A 21,088-nucleotide genomic window follows, 5' to 3' on the forward strand; every position below is an offset into this window, starting at 1 on the left:
CAGAACTTTGCTGCATGTCTGGTGCTTAGAGCTAGGAAGCAGGACCATGCCACTATCTATTCCTTTGTTTAATGTTGTATATCTTTGCTGTTCCTTCAGGCATTCAGATCTCTGCTGGCGTGCCTGCTTTCTTCGCGATCGACGTAGCATAAGAGAAACAAGAGTGTGGTCACTGGCAACGTCTGCTCCTCTGTAGGCTCTGACATCTTGAAGTGAGTTCCTCCATTTTCGGTTGATGATGACATGGTCTATCTGGTTCTTTGTGATCCCATCTGGTGATGTCCACGTTGTAATGTGGATGTCTATGTGTTGGAAGAGTGTGCCTCCAATCAGTAGGTTGTTTTCTTCACAAAAGTCTGCCAGTCTCTCTCCGTTGTCATTGATGATTCCAATTCCATATTTGCTCATGACATGCTTCCTGCAGGTGTTGTCACTTCCCACCTTGGCATTGAGGTCGCCGATGATGAGCAACATATCGTGGGCTTGAACGCTCTCCGAGTCTGCCTGGAGCTGATCGTAAAAAGCATCCTTGTCTTCTGCCTTGGAGTCTTCTGTTGGTGCATAGCAAGCTAGCACTGTCAGCTTGGTGTACTTTGAATGGAATCGTGCTCTCAAAAGCTTGGGTCCATAAGGCTTCCATTCCAGCTGTGCCTTTTCCATTTTCTTGTTGAGGAGTAGAGCTACTCCTTCAGAGTGCTGGCCGTCTGTTCTTCCTGAGAACAAGATGGTATGTCCTGACGCCAGTCTCCTCTTTCCCGTGCCGGTCCATCTGACCTCACTGACTCCCAGGATGTTCAAGCTGTAGTTGTCAAACTCCTTGACTAGTTGGAGCATCCTGCCAGTCTGGTACAAGGTCTGGACGTTCCAGCACCCCACCCTCAACTTTTGCCTCAGCTTCAGTAAATCCACTGTCGGGGCACCAGCTCCCTCTCGGGTTTGGCTGTCGTCCGTCATTAGTCCAGTCGCCTGGCGTGTTTCATCACCTTCGCCAACCATAGCGAGTATTCTGGTACTGGTTTCCGTAACATCTATTTTTTACATGGTGGGGTTGTTAGCCCTACCACAACCTAATTTACCTCTAGGTGAGGTGTCCACCTTAGTCACCTCTTACGACATGCCTGGCTGGATGGCAGGGACCCTATTCTTACAGTGCTCGATAGGCAAGCATACCCCGGGGTCCCACAGGGGGTTCCATGCCAATCCTTTCCTTCTTTTTCTGCAGTGGCTACCCATTCGTTCTCACATCCAGTACAAACTGTTATGTTTTAATTTCTTTGCTGGCACCTGCCCTGATTATTTCTCTGAACTTCTCTTCCCTTAAGTCCCAGCTAAACCACTCTACTCCTCGTCTTATGTCTCCTTACTCTTCCTGTCACCAGAACAACATATGAACACAGGATTTTTCGTTATTGTGCAGTGGAACAATGGAACTCTCTCCCTTTCCATATCCGCCCCCTACCCACTATTGAATCCTTTAATTGTGCACTGAAAACAAACCTCTTCCATAAACATTACTCTTAACACCCTTTCCCACAATGTTAGTCCTTTCTTACACCTCCCTTGCTTGTCTTTATCATGTTACTCTCAGTTTTTGGTATTTGCTTCTTCTTTGCATTTTCTGTGTTTGTTTTTATTCATCATTGGTATTGCTGTTTATTCTTTCATAGTTCATATGGTCTCCATTCCATACGCATTTGAACTGTCTGTCTGTCAGTCTGTTGGAGAGGTCTTGCAGTTCTTCATTAGTGTATAAGCAAATATAGCAAACATTTAACAAAGTTGTATATGCTACATCATGTTAACATACAGGTTTATGTTAACAAGTGACATCATGACACCATTAATGAACGTCCATACCTTAAGTTCATGCCAACTGCTTGCAGTATTAATACATGTTTAAAGGTGTGCCTAAGACTTCCTTGAGTTGCATGTGAATGATACACATTGGGGGATGGCTGATTAAGTAGTTAGTTCTCTTGTAGAACATATTTCCTGTCTAAAACTATATCTAAACACCTATATGTTTAATTTTTACTTTATAAAGCATCAAACAAAAAAAGCAAAATATCCACAATTTCACATATTGACAGTGTTGTCATGGGTATAAAACATTTTTCCTAAAAAAGGTTTTCAAAATTATTACATTTATCATTTAACTATATGTATACAACAATATTTGGAGCAAACAAAAAATGCAACTTCAATGATAATGCAGTGTGTAATGGTTCCCTTATAACAAATAGATCCCTAAATTTCACAGCATTTTCTCTAGAATGGAGAGACAGTATGGTAAGCCAAATGTATGCTGTATGGTGCACATTCTAGCTAATTTTTGTCCTGCCAGGTTCCAAAGATTAAAAATTGCTGACTAACCTTTGATGGGAAGCACTGTTGTGTAGTTAAAGACTTCTTCATCTGATGCCTGAATATCACTGGAAGTCATCCATTCAACTTTTGCCTCCCCAATCGCTTCTAGGCATATACCTATAAAAAACCAGTATTTACGAATTAGAAAAATTACAATGTCAAACACTATCCAATTAATTTGAGATCCCAGTATTCAGCAATCTATTACTATGATCATGTTTGATTCTAAAGCTTTACCAGAGCACATAATTACTTTTAAATGATTGTATTCAGTTCATCATATTGCATTTGTTCCGGTTTTAATAAGGCGACAGTTGGTGGCACAGTGGCTAAAGCACCTGTCACAAGGAGAGGAAGAATCAGATGTCATCTAACTCCAGCATACCTTTCTCTAAATGTGACACCTGTTTACAGGGATGAGTGAATGTGTGCTTAAAAAATTAACAGAAATCATTAGATTTTATATATTCTGAACCACCATTAGCTTTTCATACCTTTACTGTCTGAAAAAAGGTCAAAAGCTTGGCCTTCTAGTAAATCTTTAATTTGTGCGTGATATAAGTTATTTTTGTCACAATCCCTTTTTTTACCACTGAGAGGTGATGTGACTAGAGATTATATAAAAAATTGTTGCCACAGCCACAAATTTAACATCATGTCTGCTTAAGGAAACCCTTGCATTGTTCAACAATTGTCCCACAAACCCTAAAGCAGCACCTCCAGAACATGTCAACATCAATTTGAATTCTACTAAATTCCTCTTAACCACAGTGAACCAAACCAGAATGGATAAATGGCATTTTTATATACAGAAAGTGGACAAAATACTGACAGCTGGAAGAAGCTGTGTGAATAAATTTGCCAAAATGATCATCTGAAATTACAGATTCACAAAGGCAATGGTAGCTGACTAATAATTTACACATGTTTACGCAAGTTTAAAATGGTGATATTTTACAGTTGACATTAACTCAATCTCTGTGATAGTTTCTCCATTTACCCCCTTTAACAAGTGTGTTTATGCTAAAAAGAAAATTATTTAAACCACCAACACTGCTATAATTATATGAGCTACTTTTAGTTAAGGTTTGTAGTGGACTCTGGTAAGTCTTTCTCATTTTATATTTTGAAATGAACATTTTGTATTCTATTAGTAACATATGTATATAACCTATAACAAGGCAATTCTAAAAAAATCCAATTCACATAGGCTATTACTATTAAAAAATGATAACTTGATCCTATGCAAGGAATACATTCTATTGTGTTACAAGTACTTCCTTTTATATACTGTCTCTGGCTATGAAATACCACACAACCTTTTTCCACTGTCTGTTGATGCAATAGCAGTCAGAGCATGTAATATGCAACAAATAGGTGTTGTGTGTTAGCTGTACATCAAAGGATCATTTTTGCAGTTTTCTTCTAAATATTTTTTTTTTTACGTTAATCTGAAGATATCTTGTACTGAAATATTTGGTGATCTGAGGACATCTGGCACCTAAAAATATGGTGCAAAAATGACAATTTGCCTGTTGAAAATCTGCTGCATTTCTGTATTCTCCATGCCCATTTGTACATTGGTTGCCACATCAGCAGTGTGTAAGTTTCCCTGCAATATCCTGCTGGTAGCAGATAGATTATTGCCTGTGGTGGATGTCATGGCAATGGTCATCACAAAATGCACAGGGTTATGCCAAATTTACTGTGAATTATCATAAATGCAGGGCTATACCTTTTACAAAGGATTATCGCCAGCACAAAGCTGTGCCATGTTTATAGTGAATCATCAGGCACAGTGTTATTCCATGTGATGTTTACTGTGAATCATCATGGGCACAGGGCTATGAGTTAGTTCAACAGCACGCCAAACAAGGAGAAAAGTAAAGTAAACAATTTAATAACCGAATTTGTAAACCGCATTTTCCTGAGTAAAAGTTAGGGTTCATAAAATTTAATCAGATTCAGTGTTGCAAGATTCATAATTATAAAGCTGTCCAGACCGCACTGATGATGCCTTACCCATGGGGTCAGAGTTATAAAGCAGTGGTAAATATGTCTGCTGTTAAGATAAAGCAATACTGTTGAGGTCTGGACATCATGTCATAACTAGACATGTCCTTATATTTCCCAGTCATAAAAGGACAGAACCTCACTTTATAAATAAAGCTGGGTTAGACTACTTATGGCAACTTACTCTGAACATAAACTGCTTCCTTAAGAACAAGCCAGCCATAACCATACACTGTTTCTCCAGCCAGGTATGTCGGAGAAGGTTTGTTGAATGCAATCTGGAACTTTTCAAACTTTTCCATCACTGACATGTTCTCTGAAAAATAGTATGCCCATGTACATGGTGATAGCTGGTAAGCATATAAAATTAACATGGTCTCTTGTGAACTGTCAAATGCATTTTTCAGGTTCTTCAAACATGCACTTTCCTCTACTTTTTAAGTTAGGATTTTAATTGCTCTTTGTATAAAAATTATAATTTGTTGTTAAAAGTAAAATTTGTCTGTGATTTAGCATTTCTCAGACAGAAAAAATTTTATTGAAAAATTCATCAATTTTTGGAGAAAATGAAGAAAAAGACAAGTGGGAAAAAGAAACTGAACAAAAATTTAATGTAAAAAAAAATTGTGTCTAAAATAAAATTGTCAAATATGTTAAAAGGCCTTTCTAATCTGCCAGTCACCATCTCTTCATGTGTTTATTGATGTACGTTTTCACATCGTCTGGTCTGTCAACCAAAATTGGTAACGGTGGGGTGGGGGAGGAATCCGTGTTTTACCCTGAGCCAGCATCTAAGGTCGTATCAAGGCAAGGGAGCCAGCCTTGTAAACAGATGCTACATGCAGAAAGAACAGCTAGCCCAAGACAAGAACTGAACTCAGGACAGTCAACCTTCACTGTATTGGCGACAGGTGCTAACCGTTGCAACACCAGACCACCCAACCGAAATTGAAGCCGTAAAAACATTTGCTTGCACAGACAAAAACAACTACACGTCCAAGCAAACATGTCCTGTCATTTCTTCATGACCTATATTACAGGGTATCATCGTTGTTTCTTTAAATGCCATATACTGTGGTTGCAATCATATTTGTCTAAAACAGAAAAATAACACCTGATTGCTCAACAAAACCAGTAACTGCTTTATTGCTATCAGTTCACACCAAACTTGTTAAAAAAATAAGTCTTATAAAACCTTTTTTTAAGGTCATTAAGATTTAAAGATATACTTTTCTTGGGTCCAGCCTTTTCTGAGTGCACTGCCCATCTCTTCTCCTTCTTACTGGTTTTACTTTCCCACAATCCTCTATCAAGTCAGGTACCTATTCTTGACATCTGGGTTAACTATAGGGTGAAATTTGCTGTACAACATAGGTATCAATCCAAGCACTCAACCAGATTTAAACACCAGTAATTTAACCCCTTAGCTTTGCAAAGTTAAAACAACTAAACCTGAAATGCACTTTAACTCTTTTATTCACTAATACTAGAAGGAAGCCGTAGCCATGAATGTGGTTTTCATTTTTTCAAAAGAGAAATTTTTAGTAAAGATGCTCTCTCTTTTTTCAAGGAATCATTTGTCCATACTTGATTAAACTTTATATGATCGTTGATTAAGTAATTCTTGGCAGCATTCTTCATTGTTTGGGAAAGTATATTTCCATTATTATGGGTGAGGGTGTGGAAAGGGATTTGCTTTCTGTTCATTTTAAAATGAGTACCTCAGTTAATCCTACTGATGTTCTGTAATCTAATCACTTCAAGGAGACATTTTCTATTGGCACTCATCTTTTCATTCTTTTCTAAATCCTCACTCTCGGAAATTGTTCTACACAGCCTGTATTCAGTCAACCAACTATTCACGATGCTTCCACCCTATGAGACTCAGTGGTGCTTCGATAAGGTCTTTTGTTAGCGTTCAAAGAAGGGCTATTAAAGCGGTGTCACTCAAACCAAAAATACAGCCTCATGATTTCCTATCTTTATGGGTTCTACTACTACTAACCAGATTAAAATTTTACAAATGTATGCTCATCTTTACTAACTAGCAAAATGCTACCTAGACTTTCTACTATTTTCTCCCTCAAAATAATACAAGGATCTCTCAAACTCAATATCCCCATACCAAGAATTTACCTACTCAAGACTTCTCCTTTCCATTCTAAAATATTCTGGCAGTGTTCTTTGGAACAGTCTTCCCTCAGCTCTCCAAAGAACGGTATTCAATCTGTACAAATTCAAAGTGGGACTCCTACAGCAACTTTACCAAACTCCTTGACTACCTTCAGAGGCATCCTACCCAGCTTAATCATGCAGGCAAAGTTAACATGTACCACATGTTGTTAGTGTTCTAGCCAATAATAAAACAAAACCTATCAATTCCCATTATATCACCATATTTGTATCATTATTTCTCTATGTTTTTATTACCTTGTTTTGAATTAATGTAATGTTTTTATTTCTGCCAAATAGTCCTAGGGCTAGATGTAAAAATCCATAACTTTTGCTTATTCTGTTACCCTCGGAAATAAACATTTGTTTATTGTTCATTTATTTGTATCATTATTACTTTACTCTTTAATAGCCACAGGTAATGGCAACGTATGCTCATGTCATTAAAGAAACAACTTTTTTTCCGCCTAACATTAAAGAAACTGATGATTTTGTTTTGAATGACTAGATTAACTCACCTGCGAGTCGGTCTGAAAACGAAACACGTAGTTACGCTCCTCTATGTCTGCCATCGCAATGGTCTGTTTTCCCAATATACCTCAACGATGACGACAATGTACCTTGTTCATAAACCCAGAACATAATTGATGTACCATAGCCCGAATTCACGCTGAATAGAAAATCCTTTTCTTAAAAAAAAAGGCTGAGATATAACTATACGGAAACAAATTCCTAACATCGTTGAAAGGGAACACTAGCAACAAAAAGCAGACGATAAATTAGAGCCTGAGCCTACAATAGTGATCTAAATGTGAAGCTACTCGATCAATAGCTACAACTTTCGATTATTTGCAGAAATTTTTAACTTCATATATCGAAAGAAGTACATGGTGGGAAGTGAGCCGTAAATGATACTGTAAATTGATACCATTGTCCACCCACTTGCGATGCGAACGAAAAAATTCCGGAAGTGAGTCTCCGAATGGCCATTCGCACGTCTGTGTACAATACTGGAAGCAGCTGAGCCATACAATCATTTACTTCTACCAAAATCTTACCTCAGCTGTCGAAACAGACATCGTTAATGCAGACGGCATAATTGGGACACGACTGTGGCGATGGATCATGGTCAAATCACAAGTTCGTGGTCAAAGTGTGTCTGACCGGAAGTGCTTGGACTTCTCCATGGACTGCAGTGAGCATGCGCAGTGAACAGCGAGTGTATTGACGATAGTGATGATGACAATGACAATTCTTTATTTACTAGGGGTAAAATAAGCAACAGAGCGCTTTTTCCATTTACCCCTCGCCCTTTACAGGGAAGGAAATTAACTACATAAATGAAGTAATTAAGCATTATATATATATAATTGTAGTAAACATAAAGAAGGGTGGATATGTACAAGGTGATGGCTAAGAAGATATATGCATATACAGGTAGTCCTCGACTTACGACATTGATCCGTTCTTACGCTGCGTCGTAAACCGAATTTCGACGTAAGTCGGATCATACGTTCATACAGTACTGTACCATGATAACAGTACAGTACTGCAAACACTTAGCCTATCCAAACACCTATCCTAACACAGTACCCTACATAATTATCAATAAACATAAGTACAGTAAAATATTGTGCAGTACAGCAGTGGCGTAGGAACCAGGGGGCAGCGGGGGCAGGCCCCCCCCCCAAGGAAAATAATATCCTTCCCCCCCCCCAATATTTGAGACGTAATTCCTCACAAAGAGCAAAGAACTGAAGAAAGGTAGGGGAATGTAGAGGGGAGACGGTCATCACCGTCACAAAAGCGAGCCCTGAGGCAAGTGGAGGCCCTAACACCTCTGACGATCAGATCGGGGACAGTCCGTTGGTCTTGTTTGCCATGCTAATTGCAGGCTGTGTTGAAGCCTGAGTGAAGAAAGCAGCCGGACAGTACATCGGTACATCGAGTGTCGTCTCCCTCCCCCCTCCCCCATAATGCGACGCCTTTTCTTTGGCAGTTTTCGTTTGACCAACATAAAACATCCCCCCACCCACTCGCTGTCACCCACGGTGTGTGACCGAGTGTGACTGCGTGGCCTGTGCATGCGCGCATGTGTGCATAGGTGTGTGCGCGCTGGTGTATATGTGCAGAGCTGGAATGTTGATCGTTGCTGTCACGGGGTTTGGTGTTTTCTTTTTTAGGTATACTGTTTGGTAGTGTATTTTGTAATAGAGGTACTGGAAGAGCTGACCAGTAGGTAACATGGGAGACGGGGGGATTGCTCTTGGCCGGAAGGGTTAGTGAGAAAGATGTTAAGCGAGATCGATAAGCTTTTGAAACTGTATCTTACTATCCCAGTTACCACGGCAACTGCAGAACGCAGTTTTTCTGCCTTAAAAGGAACAAAAACATACCTGAAAAGTTCCATGACACAAACGCGCTTGAATAACTGTCTCATTATGCATGTATTTAAAGAGAGGGTTGATCTGCTTAATCTGGACCAGATTGCAATGGAGTTCATTAATAGAAATCACAGAAGACACAGTTTTTTTTGGCACACTGACTTGCCAACATTGATTAATATGATTTATATGATTATAACGTTTATCACATTTCTTGTGAATGCGTTAGCCGGGGAGTCATTCTTTAATTTGTTTTTTCTTATTTAATGCTGCTTTGCCTTTTAACAATAAACAGCGTGTTGTGATGCTACCACTGTGTACGTGCGTGCTCTAACCCCCCCCCATCCTTTTTTACGTAATGTGCGAGTGCGAACGACGTTCACTGTCAGCAGGGAGTGTGCCCCCCCCCCCCAAAAGCCGAACATCTTCCTACGCCACTGCTTACGAAAGCAGTCCGTAAACTTGGCAGAATTTTTTTAACTTAAAAACTTAGTAGAAAAACTAAGAAGCTCCGATCTTCGTCAAACTAGCCAGCTTTGGCTACAACATGGAACTTGTACTGGGCAACAACGACTGCCACAAGGAGACAAAAAATGTGTCCTGACGACTCGTGGACAGCACGAAGTTCAAGCACTCGCAGTCCTGATGACAGTCGAGGAGAGAAGCAACAACTTTCTGACACAAGTTACAAACCTCTGAGCTCAAAATTCCAAGTGCAATGAAGCCAAAGCAAGTCTGTTGGTAATCTTTGCCCTGCCTCGCACCAGTCGTATGGAGATCCACTGTGGAGGATGGGGTTGCCGTGGAGTATTAGAGGTAATGTTAGGGTGCAGACGTCTCATTGTTAGTCATCCTGAGCACGCGTTTATCAGGACTAACGCTCAGACACTGAATATCTTACCAGTCGGTGTAGAGTAGCCTAATTACCGCGCAGAACCAGTGTTCGATTCCCGCCTGTCTGAGACAGTGAAATTTTCTTCCCTCTGTGTGTTCCTCCCGCTTTCCCCCAAACACACCCCACCCCAACAACAACAACTCTTGCTTTAACGCATAACTCTTGTTGACGAGTGCAGCACACAGTAAATAAATATTGTCATAACCATGAAAAATTTACATGACTGGTACTTACATCTGAACAAGAAAAGTAGCGATGGAAATTCATTTGTAAGATCTGCGTGCGTGCGTGTTCGCTTGCTAGACAACAGGTAACTTTGCATTAATGCCCAGAACAGGCAGGAGTCTGGGTGGCGACTCACATTCTAGGCACGACAAAGTTGTCCGCTGGTCGTGAATCATTTCCCCCTTGCCTGTCCACCCTACCCCCCTTAGCAGACTCCCCGTCGCGTGACTCCTGGCGTCGGTGACGTCACCCATCCGGAAATATAGGAACTGTCAGGACAGCCATGTTGCTGAAATGTGCTGGGTGCCTACCCACCTTGGTCGTGCACTCACCCGTGCTCGGGCCCCGAGCTTAGCAAGGAATAATATACTGAAAGTATTACACCCTGTAAGTTGATTTTGTTTGCAATAAAGGTATTTATCGTCTCAGACGTAACAAACTGACTTTTAAGCTAACTTAAAAAAAATCTTGTTGAATAAACAACAGTAAATCCTTGTTACATGTTACGGGAAAGTTGATGATGTTGTTGTCACGTCATGATTAAGCGAGAGAATTCTGACAGTCTGGACATAATATATTAAAAAATAATGTAGGATGACCAGAAAGGTGATGATGATAAAAACGACGATGGGGTTAGGACTGTCATGCTTGTCATTCAGAGGTTAGCAATACAACATTACCTCGAGTCCTACATCTTTCACGGAAAGGTTTTACATATCATCGCTCATTCACTCGCTCACTTGTTTGCTCTTCTGCGCTAGAAGAGATAATTATTGCCAACAATTATTATTATTATTCGGTTTTCTGAGGTAATTATGTGTGTGATCAAATAATTTTGTTACATAATGTAAAAAAAAAGGATGACTATTTAAATGGTCACTGCAACAATGTTAATGTTCTTCCTGAAAACTGTAGGTGAGACAAAGCTTACTCATTCTTACAATTACAGTCACACGCAGAGTTTGAAGATTTGTAAAATTATAAATAAATGACAGTGGAACGACATTTTGTTGAACAGTTTTGAATTTTCATAAATGCTCGACGAGGCCAAACGACGGTTTTATTGCCAGGAATACATTTTAGGTTTGAAATTATCAAAATGTGCAACTCCTTTTAAAAAAATAATTACTCCAAGGAAGCAGATATTGTGACTAGGATAAGCCTGTGAGCCGCGGCTTGTCACCTCGGCCTTTGTACATCTACTTGGCATTTGCGTGTTGTTTTCTCTCTACCACCACACGACATGTTCGTCCTCACAACTTCTTTACTCTGTGCTTCTAGTGAGACTTCAATCTTTTACCAAAGTGGTCGTTTAGTCTGAATACAGTTCATCCAACAAATAATGAACTTTTTGTTAAAGTTAGTAAATATTTATCGCTGGTAATGGACAAGTTCGTTCTTGACCATTCTATTTATTTTGGTTTTGTTTGTTTTGTTTTGTTTTTAATGTCTGTGCTTATGCACCTGTGTGTGTTCGGCAGGAGAGGAGTTTTTCGATTTGCAAGAGGTAAAATGCTTTTACTAGCTTCGTGCTGGGGTGTCCACCACACCTCAATAATGTACATTGTGGGCAATTATCTGAAGATAATTTAGCTGCGATTTGTTTATATTACTTGTACGATCGTGTGATCCAATTGTTTTACTCAGCCGTCATTTTTGTTTTTATTTTCAGTCGTATGAATAATGCAGACTAGAGATTAAATACAAAAGTATACTTTTGTTTTCCGATTTTCATTGCACAATTGCCTGATATTTGCTGTCTAGAGTCTTATTGTTCTCTCCCCAGAGCCTAATTTTTATTCCCGATGCTAATTTCATCATAACCAACTGCCCGAAAGAGCACCCAAAACCCCAAACAACTGCCTTTGAACTGTTGTTGTCAGCATCCCAGAGCCAAATAAAGAAATAATAAAAGCAGTTTCTTCACTCCCCTTGCTCCGGTGTCAAGAGGGACTAGGGTATAGCATTTCTCTTGGGACACGGTTGGGTTTGTTTCGTCCAGCGGGCGGCCATATTGCTTCTCGCTCTGATTTATGGGTAGACAGACGCAAGAGCCAGGGGACGAAATCCTAAAACAAGGGAGACAATATACGAGCAGCATCGCCAGTCTCCTGTTTCGTCTCCATTCGGACTAGTTTTACCTTGCCCTCCAGTTAATTTGCTGAATGTTTTCCAAGCGTGATCAAGTGCGTTTTGTCGTCTGGGCGACCAACAATCTGGATGGCATTTCGCGATCTTATCCGTGGGTCTGTCCGTCTGACTGTCTGGCTGTCTATCCACCTTGCTCTGGCACCTGACAACACGAGTGATGTGTTTCTTGACAAAACCTTGCGGGAAGGAGTGTTCTTTCCGGAGTATTGTCGGAGAACAAAAATCTTCAGCTACTTACCTGGACTGGCAGCTGCCATCATGTGCTAATCTTGAAAACCATGAATGGATCAGATGTTGTCTAATACCTTGAGAGGTACACCGCTTACAACCAACGCCTAGCAACCATCTAAACCGCTGACATTTTAAAGTATTTCTAGATGACTAGTTTGCGATTAGCTGGACACATTGCACCTGTCTGCGATTGTTCCTTTTGCCCAAAGAAAAAGATACAGGAACCCTATCTGATCCCTTGATTGAGCAGTTGGCTACAGGGCCGTCGTCTCGCAATGAATTATAGATGGAGTCTGCTAGTGACACTGATAATGCTTACAGGCATGGTATGACACTGAGGGGCACAGCAGTTGAATACTTCTTTTCATATCTTTTTCATGCTTTTACAACCGCCTCTGAAAATATTTTTTTAAATAGTTAAAAGCGATCTGTTCCTATAAATTTCATATTTGTGTCACACCACTAATTTTTGCTTGAATATTCACAGCTAACAGATGATAATCCGTGACCTCGACAGACCTGAGCAATCAAAGAGGTTCTACATGAAATGTTTCTTTGGAAAAAGAGCTCAGCGCCGCCTGTCTTGTCACAACAACAACAACTACTACTACTACTGTCGCTAAGGACACAGCAAGCTGATGTTCTCTTCAATGATCTTCACTTCATTGTTTGATTAATCGTCTGCTCTAAGTTATAAATGTTGTTACGGATTCGTTCCATGTTCAACGTGGGACGTTCTTGATGTTGCAGGACATTGTGATAGCAGTGAGAGAGTGAGCAGACTATACTGTACCCAGGGTGGAAGCAGGATGCTGGCTGCAGTCTGTGACAAGATGGAAAACCTCATTGTCACTGACTGCTAAACTGTCCAACAAAACGTAGGAGGCAAAGTCTTGTACCTGCTCCTGAGGTTGGAGTATAGAGGGAAAGTCAGTGACAGAACATTTTCTCGCAGTCCCTAACTTGTAGTCCTGCTTCATAAAGTAGGTCTCAGTGTACACACATGACGTCATTATAATAACAACAGGCGTTAAAATGTCGAGTTTGCAATAAGATGGAATATGGAAAAATGGTCTGCGTACATTTTTTTAATTGTTTTTCATATCAGGCTGGAACTTTTCTCTCCCCCTCTCTTTCTCTGATCCTCTCAAGCATGCACGAAGACATTTTTGTTTTCTACATACACACGCTATATCAATACATGAATACCATTCGATGTTCTTTTCCTTATTGCCATTAGTGTTGTTTTTATTATTCACATGCATCACACATAAAGCACACGCACGCACACACACACGCTAACGCTGAATGAAGCACGCGCGGGCCGTTGCCCAATGTCTTGCTATATTTAGCCCGCGACATATTGAGTGATGACTTTCAGATGGATGTAATCTTTGAGTCATCGTGCTTGTCGTAATGACAACAAATCATTCCCCACATCTGACACTACTTCACGCCAAACAAAAGTCTGGCACTGCATCCCTGGACATTACTCAGCAGCACAACATGGCCTCGACCTCAGGCAGACGGAGTGGACGACGGAATCGCAGCCCCGGATGTAATCAGTTTTGTTCCAAACGATTACTCAAAAATCTGCACGACGGAAGCAATTAAATTTACCACGCTTACAGTAATCTTGTTATGTTTCCACTTCAACGCTTGTGGACGGTGGAGGCGCTGTTCTACAGTCAAGAGTGAAAAATGTGTTTCTTGCCGAGCAACAACCGTTTGGTAATATTGCCGAGGACAAGAAAGCTGCCAGCCGGGCGGTTACGAACCTTGGTCTTCTTGCTCTTCTTTTGATTCCTTGTGTGACAAATGTCATCAGTCAGTTAAATGTAGACTGAACATCCAGCTAGGCGTGGTAGAGTGGTCTTGTCCTCCACACAATTAAAGAATCACTGAGAGAAAACCTCTGTAGATGTATAATTAACTTGATCCTAACAGAGAAATTTGCATGTTGGCCATTGTCATGAGAAACTCATCCATTAACTTGCCTTTCGAGCACGATTTATTATATGATCGTCACTACAAGAATGCTTTATGATCTCAAACCAAAGAGTGGGTACGTTTGCACCCTGTGAGGGGCTCCCACACCCAATCGAGAATCGTGCGCGACCTACTGACCGGAAATGATTTGTGTTTCGATGATCCTACATGTAAAGCTGCTTTTGGCCATTTCCCGTGTACCAAAGTTATTTTTCCTTGCAGGCTTCGCCATTACACTCATTTCAAACATGACAGTATTTTTTACATAATGCGACATGGCACATTCCTTCCACACCAATGTCTCTGGCTGCTTCTCCATTGACGGACAAAGCTTATTAGTTAAATAACCAACTTGTTACTGCCAAACAAGTGGCAGTCCACAGACATTATCACACAAGATGATGTTGACATGACATTTAAAGGTTTGATGCAGACTGAATATCAGCTGGACCGTTTTCATTCATCCTTAATTTAGTATTTCACCACTCCATGAACACTAATCACTCTCGTGCCTTTATGTCAAAAGTTTAGACATTGTTTTCTTTTTTTCCTTTTTGTTGTTGTTGTCTGTTTGGCCAAGAGTGTTGATGCACAAAAAAATATTTTTAACTACAAAAGTTCCAATTTTAAATAATCATTATGTTAAAATTAAAATAATACAAGATATGTAAGTTGCAAAGTCTTTCAGTGGATTAGTAGCAACAACCTCTACCGACAGGACGCCAGATGTGACTCCACTTCATGATTTGAGAAATCTGTTTGACCAGACGTTTAAACAAAGAATGTAATAATAAATGAGATTGAGGTATGTCACAAACCTGCTGCGCTATATTTTTTAATGTTTGTTTGTTTGTTGTTTTTTTTTTGAGCTAGGAAGGAGACAGGGAAAAAGTAACTGGAAGGGGGAGGTTGAAAGACAGCAATTACTGTCTGGGTGCGCGCCACACAGGGATGGCCGGCCGGGCTTTGTTTTTTTGTTGTTGTTTTTTTTTTTAATCAACTGGTGTTGATAGGTGTTTTGTTCGAAGAACAAAGGAAAGAGTGTTTGAGTGTTTGGGATGTTGTTGTGTGAGTTTTTCCTTGACGGGGGCGGGGAGAAGTAACAGTCTCCTCGGTGTCATCAGTGTGTCCGGACGTTTTGTTTGCAACAAGTCTTGAACCGACTTGGTGTTGTAGTCCTGACCGGACTGTGCACATCCTGACCAGATTTGTGTTATTTAACAAGTCCTGAACAGAATTGGAAGTTAGCCTTGACTGGACAGGGCACATCCTGACCAGATTTGTATCTTGGAGGTGAGTGTGTATCTTTGTTGATTGTTCGGTGAGCGTGTGTTTAATGTTTGAAGAATGTTAGTTAAGTTTTGAACTTGCCATTTAGCTAAAGACTTTTTTTCTCCAGGTTTTTGTGGGGTTTTTTTCTCACTTTTGTTGTTTGATCTTCGCTTATTCATCGTATCCGCCTCGGGCTCACCAACCAGAGCTGAATTAGAAATAACTTCAGGAAGAGCATCGGTGTCAGTGAAAACTTTGTGTTATATTCAAGTGGACATATTTGTGTTACCTAGAAGTGGAAACTTTGTGTTATATTCAAGTGGAGACTTGGTGTCATTTTCAACTGGAGATTTTTTCTTAGGGGGAGGGGAATTGAATGGTCGGAAGGAACATAAGATGTGTTGTGACAGTGGAAGTGTTCGGACTGTGGGTTCGGAAATTTGGAATTTGTTTTTTTGTACATGGACCAGCTGTGGAATGTGGCAAACATATCTCACATAAAATATAATAGAGAAGTCCGACATATTTTTGCCAAACACATCAACTTATCTATTGTAATTTAACAGCATTGATGCTAGAAGGCTCTGACAAAATCAACTTTATAAAAATATGTAACAATTTAACATCTACATGTCAGTCCAAATTTTAAAATGACAACATGACGAGGACGATGTAGTTTAGCTTATAGTTTACTTATTTTATGAAAAAATAATGTATATTTAAAACAAACTTTACCACAGACAGTCACAATAATGTCTGGGTTTACTGTCGTGTACCTTGCTGTATGTAGGTGTTAAATAATTTACTGTATCATTTGACACTTTGACACTAATGACCCAGCGTGTCTCTTCACACCATTGAAAAATCTGTTTCAATACAATTTGCTATAATTTATATCTGATATCGACGTCAGGTCTGGTGCACGGGCGCCCCCTCGCGGCACGAGGCTGACCGCCTCATTAGGCGCACCGTGTCGCCGCGCGTCGCACGTGCACTGGCGCGGTCCTCGCGCGGCACACTTGTTTGACTTGCGGTCCGCCCGCGGCCCACTGGGCCAAGGTGCAAGGCTCGGCAGCTAATCGCCGGCACTCCCCGACCTAATTGGTAACCGAACCCCTACCCCCTTCCGCTGATTGCTGCGCGCGCGTCTAATAGGTCACGTGGTGTGTCGACTGGTAAATCACCCATTTCTTCACCTTCTCAACTGGCGCTTCGATTGAACGCCGCATATTTTACGACCGGGTAGGTCGCCAGGCCGTCACCACGGTCACGTGACTACCCTCGGGCAATCAAAATTTAGCTTTCTAATGTGATGCAAGCCAAGACTGCATCGATATTAGCCAACTCTAAAATGTCTGGATCATCACTTCATCTGAGTTAGTGTCACTGACATTGTTCATTTAACGTATTTTTATTTTTTATCCAGTTTTTCTGTCATTTTAAATGGAATTTTTTATGTTAGGATAATGCAAAAGTAAATGTATTAGTCACCCCTTAGAATAAGGGTAGACTTCGTGTTCTGGAAGTTACTGCATATGGTCACTGGTTTGTGGCCTGTGGATAGGATTCTGCTTCCCCACCCCACCCCCACTCTCCATCCTGCTCATTCTTTTCAGTAAAAATAAAAGTGGCTACCTGATTTATAAGGAGCTATTTAAAGCATGTAATGTGGCGGAGGGAAAGCTTTGATTCCGCTTTCCACGGGACGTACTCTAGACATGATGAGCCACTTCGGCCAGTAGGCTACAGGAGTCCATGCCAGTAAACTACTTCGCTCATTTATTCATGTTTATCTGTTCACCCTGGCCGTGCCTAGCATTATGCTAGCACATAGCTAGCTTGTTTGTTTGTCTGTTCATCCTGGCCATGCCTAGCATTATGCTAGCACATAGCTAGCTTGGTTACGAGTGCTTGCGTTGCTCAGTACAAACTCAAGCCAAAGGCATGATAGACTAGCTGCTTGACTAGCCACTGTGTTTCCACATGTAATGTTCCATCAGGTAGTGTTTGTAAGCATAAAGCCAGCCATCTGTTCATGTGTTTGATGTGCATCCAGATGGCCGCCTACAAGTGACCTCAGGTCGGTTATTTTGACGAGACTGATATTTTTCAAACTCTGATGTGATCTCACTTGTTTCGAAAATCCTAACAAGTGATCACTTGTCATGATGGTGAGAGTAGAAAAACAGTCTTCATATGAATGCTGACCCGCAGTCCATCCCTTTCCACATTCTAGAATTTTATGCGGTTACAAATCGAAAGGTGAATAATGATGTAGTTATTTATTTATTGGGCGTCATCACGGATTTCTTTTAATGTGATCTTGCTCTTTCTTACACACACATGCGTGCACCCCTCCAGTGAGACTTGAAAGAGAGAGAGAACGCTCACTCGCTAGAACACACACACCCTCTCTCTCTCTCATCCACGCACGCACGCACCCACACACACACACAGTGGCCTGTCTCTCCGGGGGCAAGCGAGGCCAGTCAGTTGGAGGTCTCGGTAAACTCAGACCCCTCTTTGTCTCCGCATCTCTGAAAAGTTTGTAACTGTCCTTGGCCTAGTCTGCTGGGACAGCCAGTCCCACGTCGACCATACATTATCTTCATCATCCAGCGGTCCTCTTCGACCCGCCGCCCTGCAGCCGCGGTAGCATCGTGGGTGATCGCGTTGTTTGTGAGGAGAGAAAGAATGTGTGTATATGTGCGTGTGATTGTGTGTGTGTGTGTGCTTGCTTGTTTGTTGTTTGTTTTTTTGTTTTGTTTTGTTTTTCCAGGAGAGGAGTCTTTCGATTTGCAATAAATAAAATTCTTTTACCAGCTTCATTACGAAAACGTGCTCACCAGACACCATTGTGGGCAATGCGAATCTGAGGATAATTTAATAGAGAGAAAAAGAGAGAGATGATCTAATCGGTGTGTGTGTGCGCGCGTGCAAAATGTACATTTGGAAGACAGCGTAATGATAAAAATGAGAGAGAAGAAGGGGTGAATAGGAAAGCACTTACACACAAATAAACAAAATAAAACACTACACACACGCGCGAGAATAAGTTTGCTGTGGACTCCATGTCTTGCATATCTATTTTATTGGTACAATATCATCATCAATAATAATAAGTATAAAAAATAATAATAAAATTTATATTAATTATTATTATTGAACAACAACAAAATAAAAAGCTTAGACACTAGACAAAGTAAGAATCACCACTCTCACATTTTCATGATAATGGACTGATTTTTTTTTAACCAAGAGCCTAGCATTACTTCAAAAGCTGTTGTTATTTACTGTTTTTATTTCACATCACTAGAAACTGTTGATTCTGGGAGAGCAAGATAGAGTTGTTTGTCTGCGAAATGACCACGTGATACTTCATGTAAACAAACACCGAAAACCAAGGTTAAATATAAAGGAAACAACTGCCACGTGACAGTTTGAATGACTTTTGTACAACGGACAGGGCTGTGGGTCACGCGACGTCAGCACAAGGTTCGTTCGACAGAAGGAATGACGTCACAACACAGAATGACGTAATGTACTCTTGCAGCGTCAAAAGTAATAGAGTCAAGGTCAGGAAGCGTGCTGCAGCTCGAGCGGCACGTGATGCGCGGTATGTGGTGCGCTGTCGTCACGCTTGCCTCCCCTTGAGCCTCTGTCACTTGCCTCCCCTTGAGCCTCTGTCACTTGCCTCACCCTTGAGCCTCTGTCACTTGCCTCCCCTTGAGCCTCTGTCACTTGCCTCCCCTTGAGCCTCTGTCACTTGCCACTCTCGTGACCTGAGATTTAGTGCTTGGCACGACGCGCGGCTTATCTACCTGCTCACTCGTGTATACCTCTGCCGTCATCCCTTTGTTGTTTTCACTATTACGTTTTTCTTCTTTCTCTTTTAATCTTCCTTTTTTTCTTCTTATTCTTTTCTTTCTTTTCTTTATTTCCTTTCCTCCTTTCTTCTTACCTTACAATCGTGCGTCTGTCAGTGTATCTCTTTCTTTTTTCGCTATCTCTGTCTGGTAAAGGTAGATAGAAAGGTGTCAGAGACCGGAGCGAACTCTAAAACAAAAGGTTTTCACACATAATATCCTCAATATGAGCAGGTAGAGAAAAACAGAGATTGACGATCCAGAAAAATAGAAAGAAGGAGCGAGAGAGTGGGTGGATGGGGTGCGGTAGGCTGCTTCCGAGTGTAGATGACAGCGTAAATTTTCACACCTTTTGGCAGACACACCTGTTCCTGTCGCTTGTCAAGGGTTCTGTGCACTGAACCTTGCAACATGTGCTGACGCCTACAAACCAGAAACATGAACTTGACATTGACTAATGGCATCCTTGACCCATCTGACGTCGGAAGTGTGCACATTCCACGACCCTGTGTACAGTATACCCTGCACTTTTGCCTTTTCGCTTTTGTTTTTGTTTACTCGTTGGCTTCCTTGCTACAACCATTCCCGTTTCGAACCCAACATCAGTTTCCGTTTCCATTGTATATCGACCCATCCAACCCGTAGTCTCCCGTGTCTGGATATACTAGAAGCAGATGAAATGAAGAAGCCGACATCCGGGCACTGTGTAACGGAAGCAAACGCGCAGCATACTGGGAAGCCTCTGATTCTATCTCTTCTCAGTCTTAAAGACCAGCCAAAGTCAAACAAAACTAAGTTCAAAGGTCTAGTTGGGTGTACATTTTTTCCCGATGCCTGGGTAAGACTCAGTACAGGGCACTATTTCCCACAATCTGGGTCGTGACGTCATATGTGTACACAGAAGAGCCTCATTCACATATGACCCAGTTGTCCCATTGATGGATATGGCTGATCTTATTCATAGATATCTAATTCATTGCTACACCATTCATTGTGTTGAAATACTCGCAGTGACCGACACTTCCTGTCTCAGGCCTACGTCACAGATGTTTGTAGGAATTTTTCTTGAGAACAGAAGGAGTGAAAGTAGTAGTTTACACTGAACGTTACCCAGGTATTAGAAACATCTCGCCCAACATCCCTCTTTGTGCTATGGGGAAACATACCTTCTATATACCAGTTATACCACGCAAGGTACACACATTTATACATGACAATTTAAGTTCAAAGAAAATGTAGTTACACTGGAATCCATTCAAAGTTGGGCAAATCAAATACAAATGTCTTTCTCGCCGTCATGTGACCTCAGCAGTTCATTAGCACGTGAAGTTGGTGGTTAGGGCAAACGAGAGAAAACAAAACCAGACTTCAAAAGCATGGTATCAATCACCTTCCCGTAAAAGCAACACTGATGTTTCAAAAAAATAAGAACAGATAAAAAAAAAACAATTAAAAAACTTAGCACACACCGTCATATACAAGAGTGAAAAATGTTTTAATTTTTTACTAGAATAAATATAAAA

At 40.9% G+C, this 21,088-nt stretch overlaps 1 protein-coding gene across 14 annotated transcripts in view; it reads right to left on the minus strand.

Moving 5' to 3' along the window:
• Nucleotides 1-7,765, minus strand: part of LOC112565652 (arrestin domain-containing protein 3-like) — a 30,889-nt gene extending 23,124 nt beyond the window's left edge. For 10 of the 14 annotated variants that reach the window (XM_025241253.1, XM_025241249.1, XM_025241252.1 and 7 more), the window contains exons 1-4: nucleotides 7,611-7,759; nucleotides 7,071-7,172; nucleotides 4,565-4,696; nucleotides 2,374-2,484 (exon numbers count right to left, since the gene is read on the minus strand). In XM_025241253.1, the coding sequence (XP_025097038.1) occupies nucleotides 2,374-2,484; nucleotides 4,565-4,691 (238 nt within the window). In that variant the 5' untranslated portion in view covers nucleotides 4,692-4,696; nucleotides 7,071-7,172; nucleotides 7,611-7,759. The other 4 variants (XM_025241243.1, XM_025241250.1, XM_025241239.1 and 1 more) reach the window with 4 other exon arrangements.
• Nucleotides 7,766-21,088: the final 13,323 nt, after the last annotated feature.

This window comes from Pomacea canaliculata, linkage group LG6 (assembly GCF_003073045.1).
Source record: "Pomacea canaliculata isolate SZHN2017 linkage group LG6, ASM307304v1, whole genome shotgun sequence".
NCBI classification, from domain to species: domain Eukaryota; kingdom Metazoa; phylum Mollusca; class Gastropoda; order Architaenioglossa; family Ampullariidae; genus Pomacea; species Pomacea canaliculata.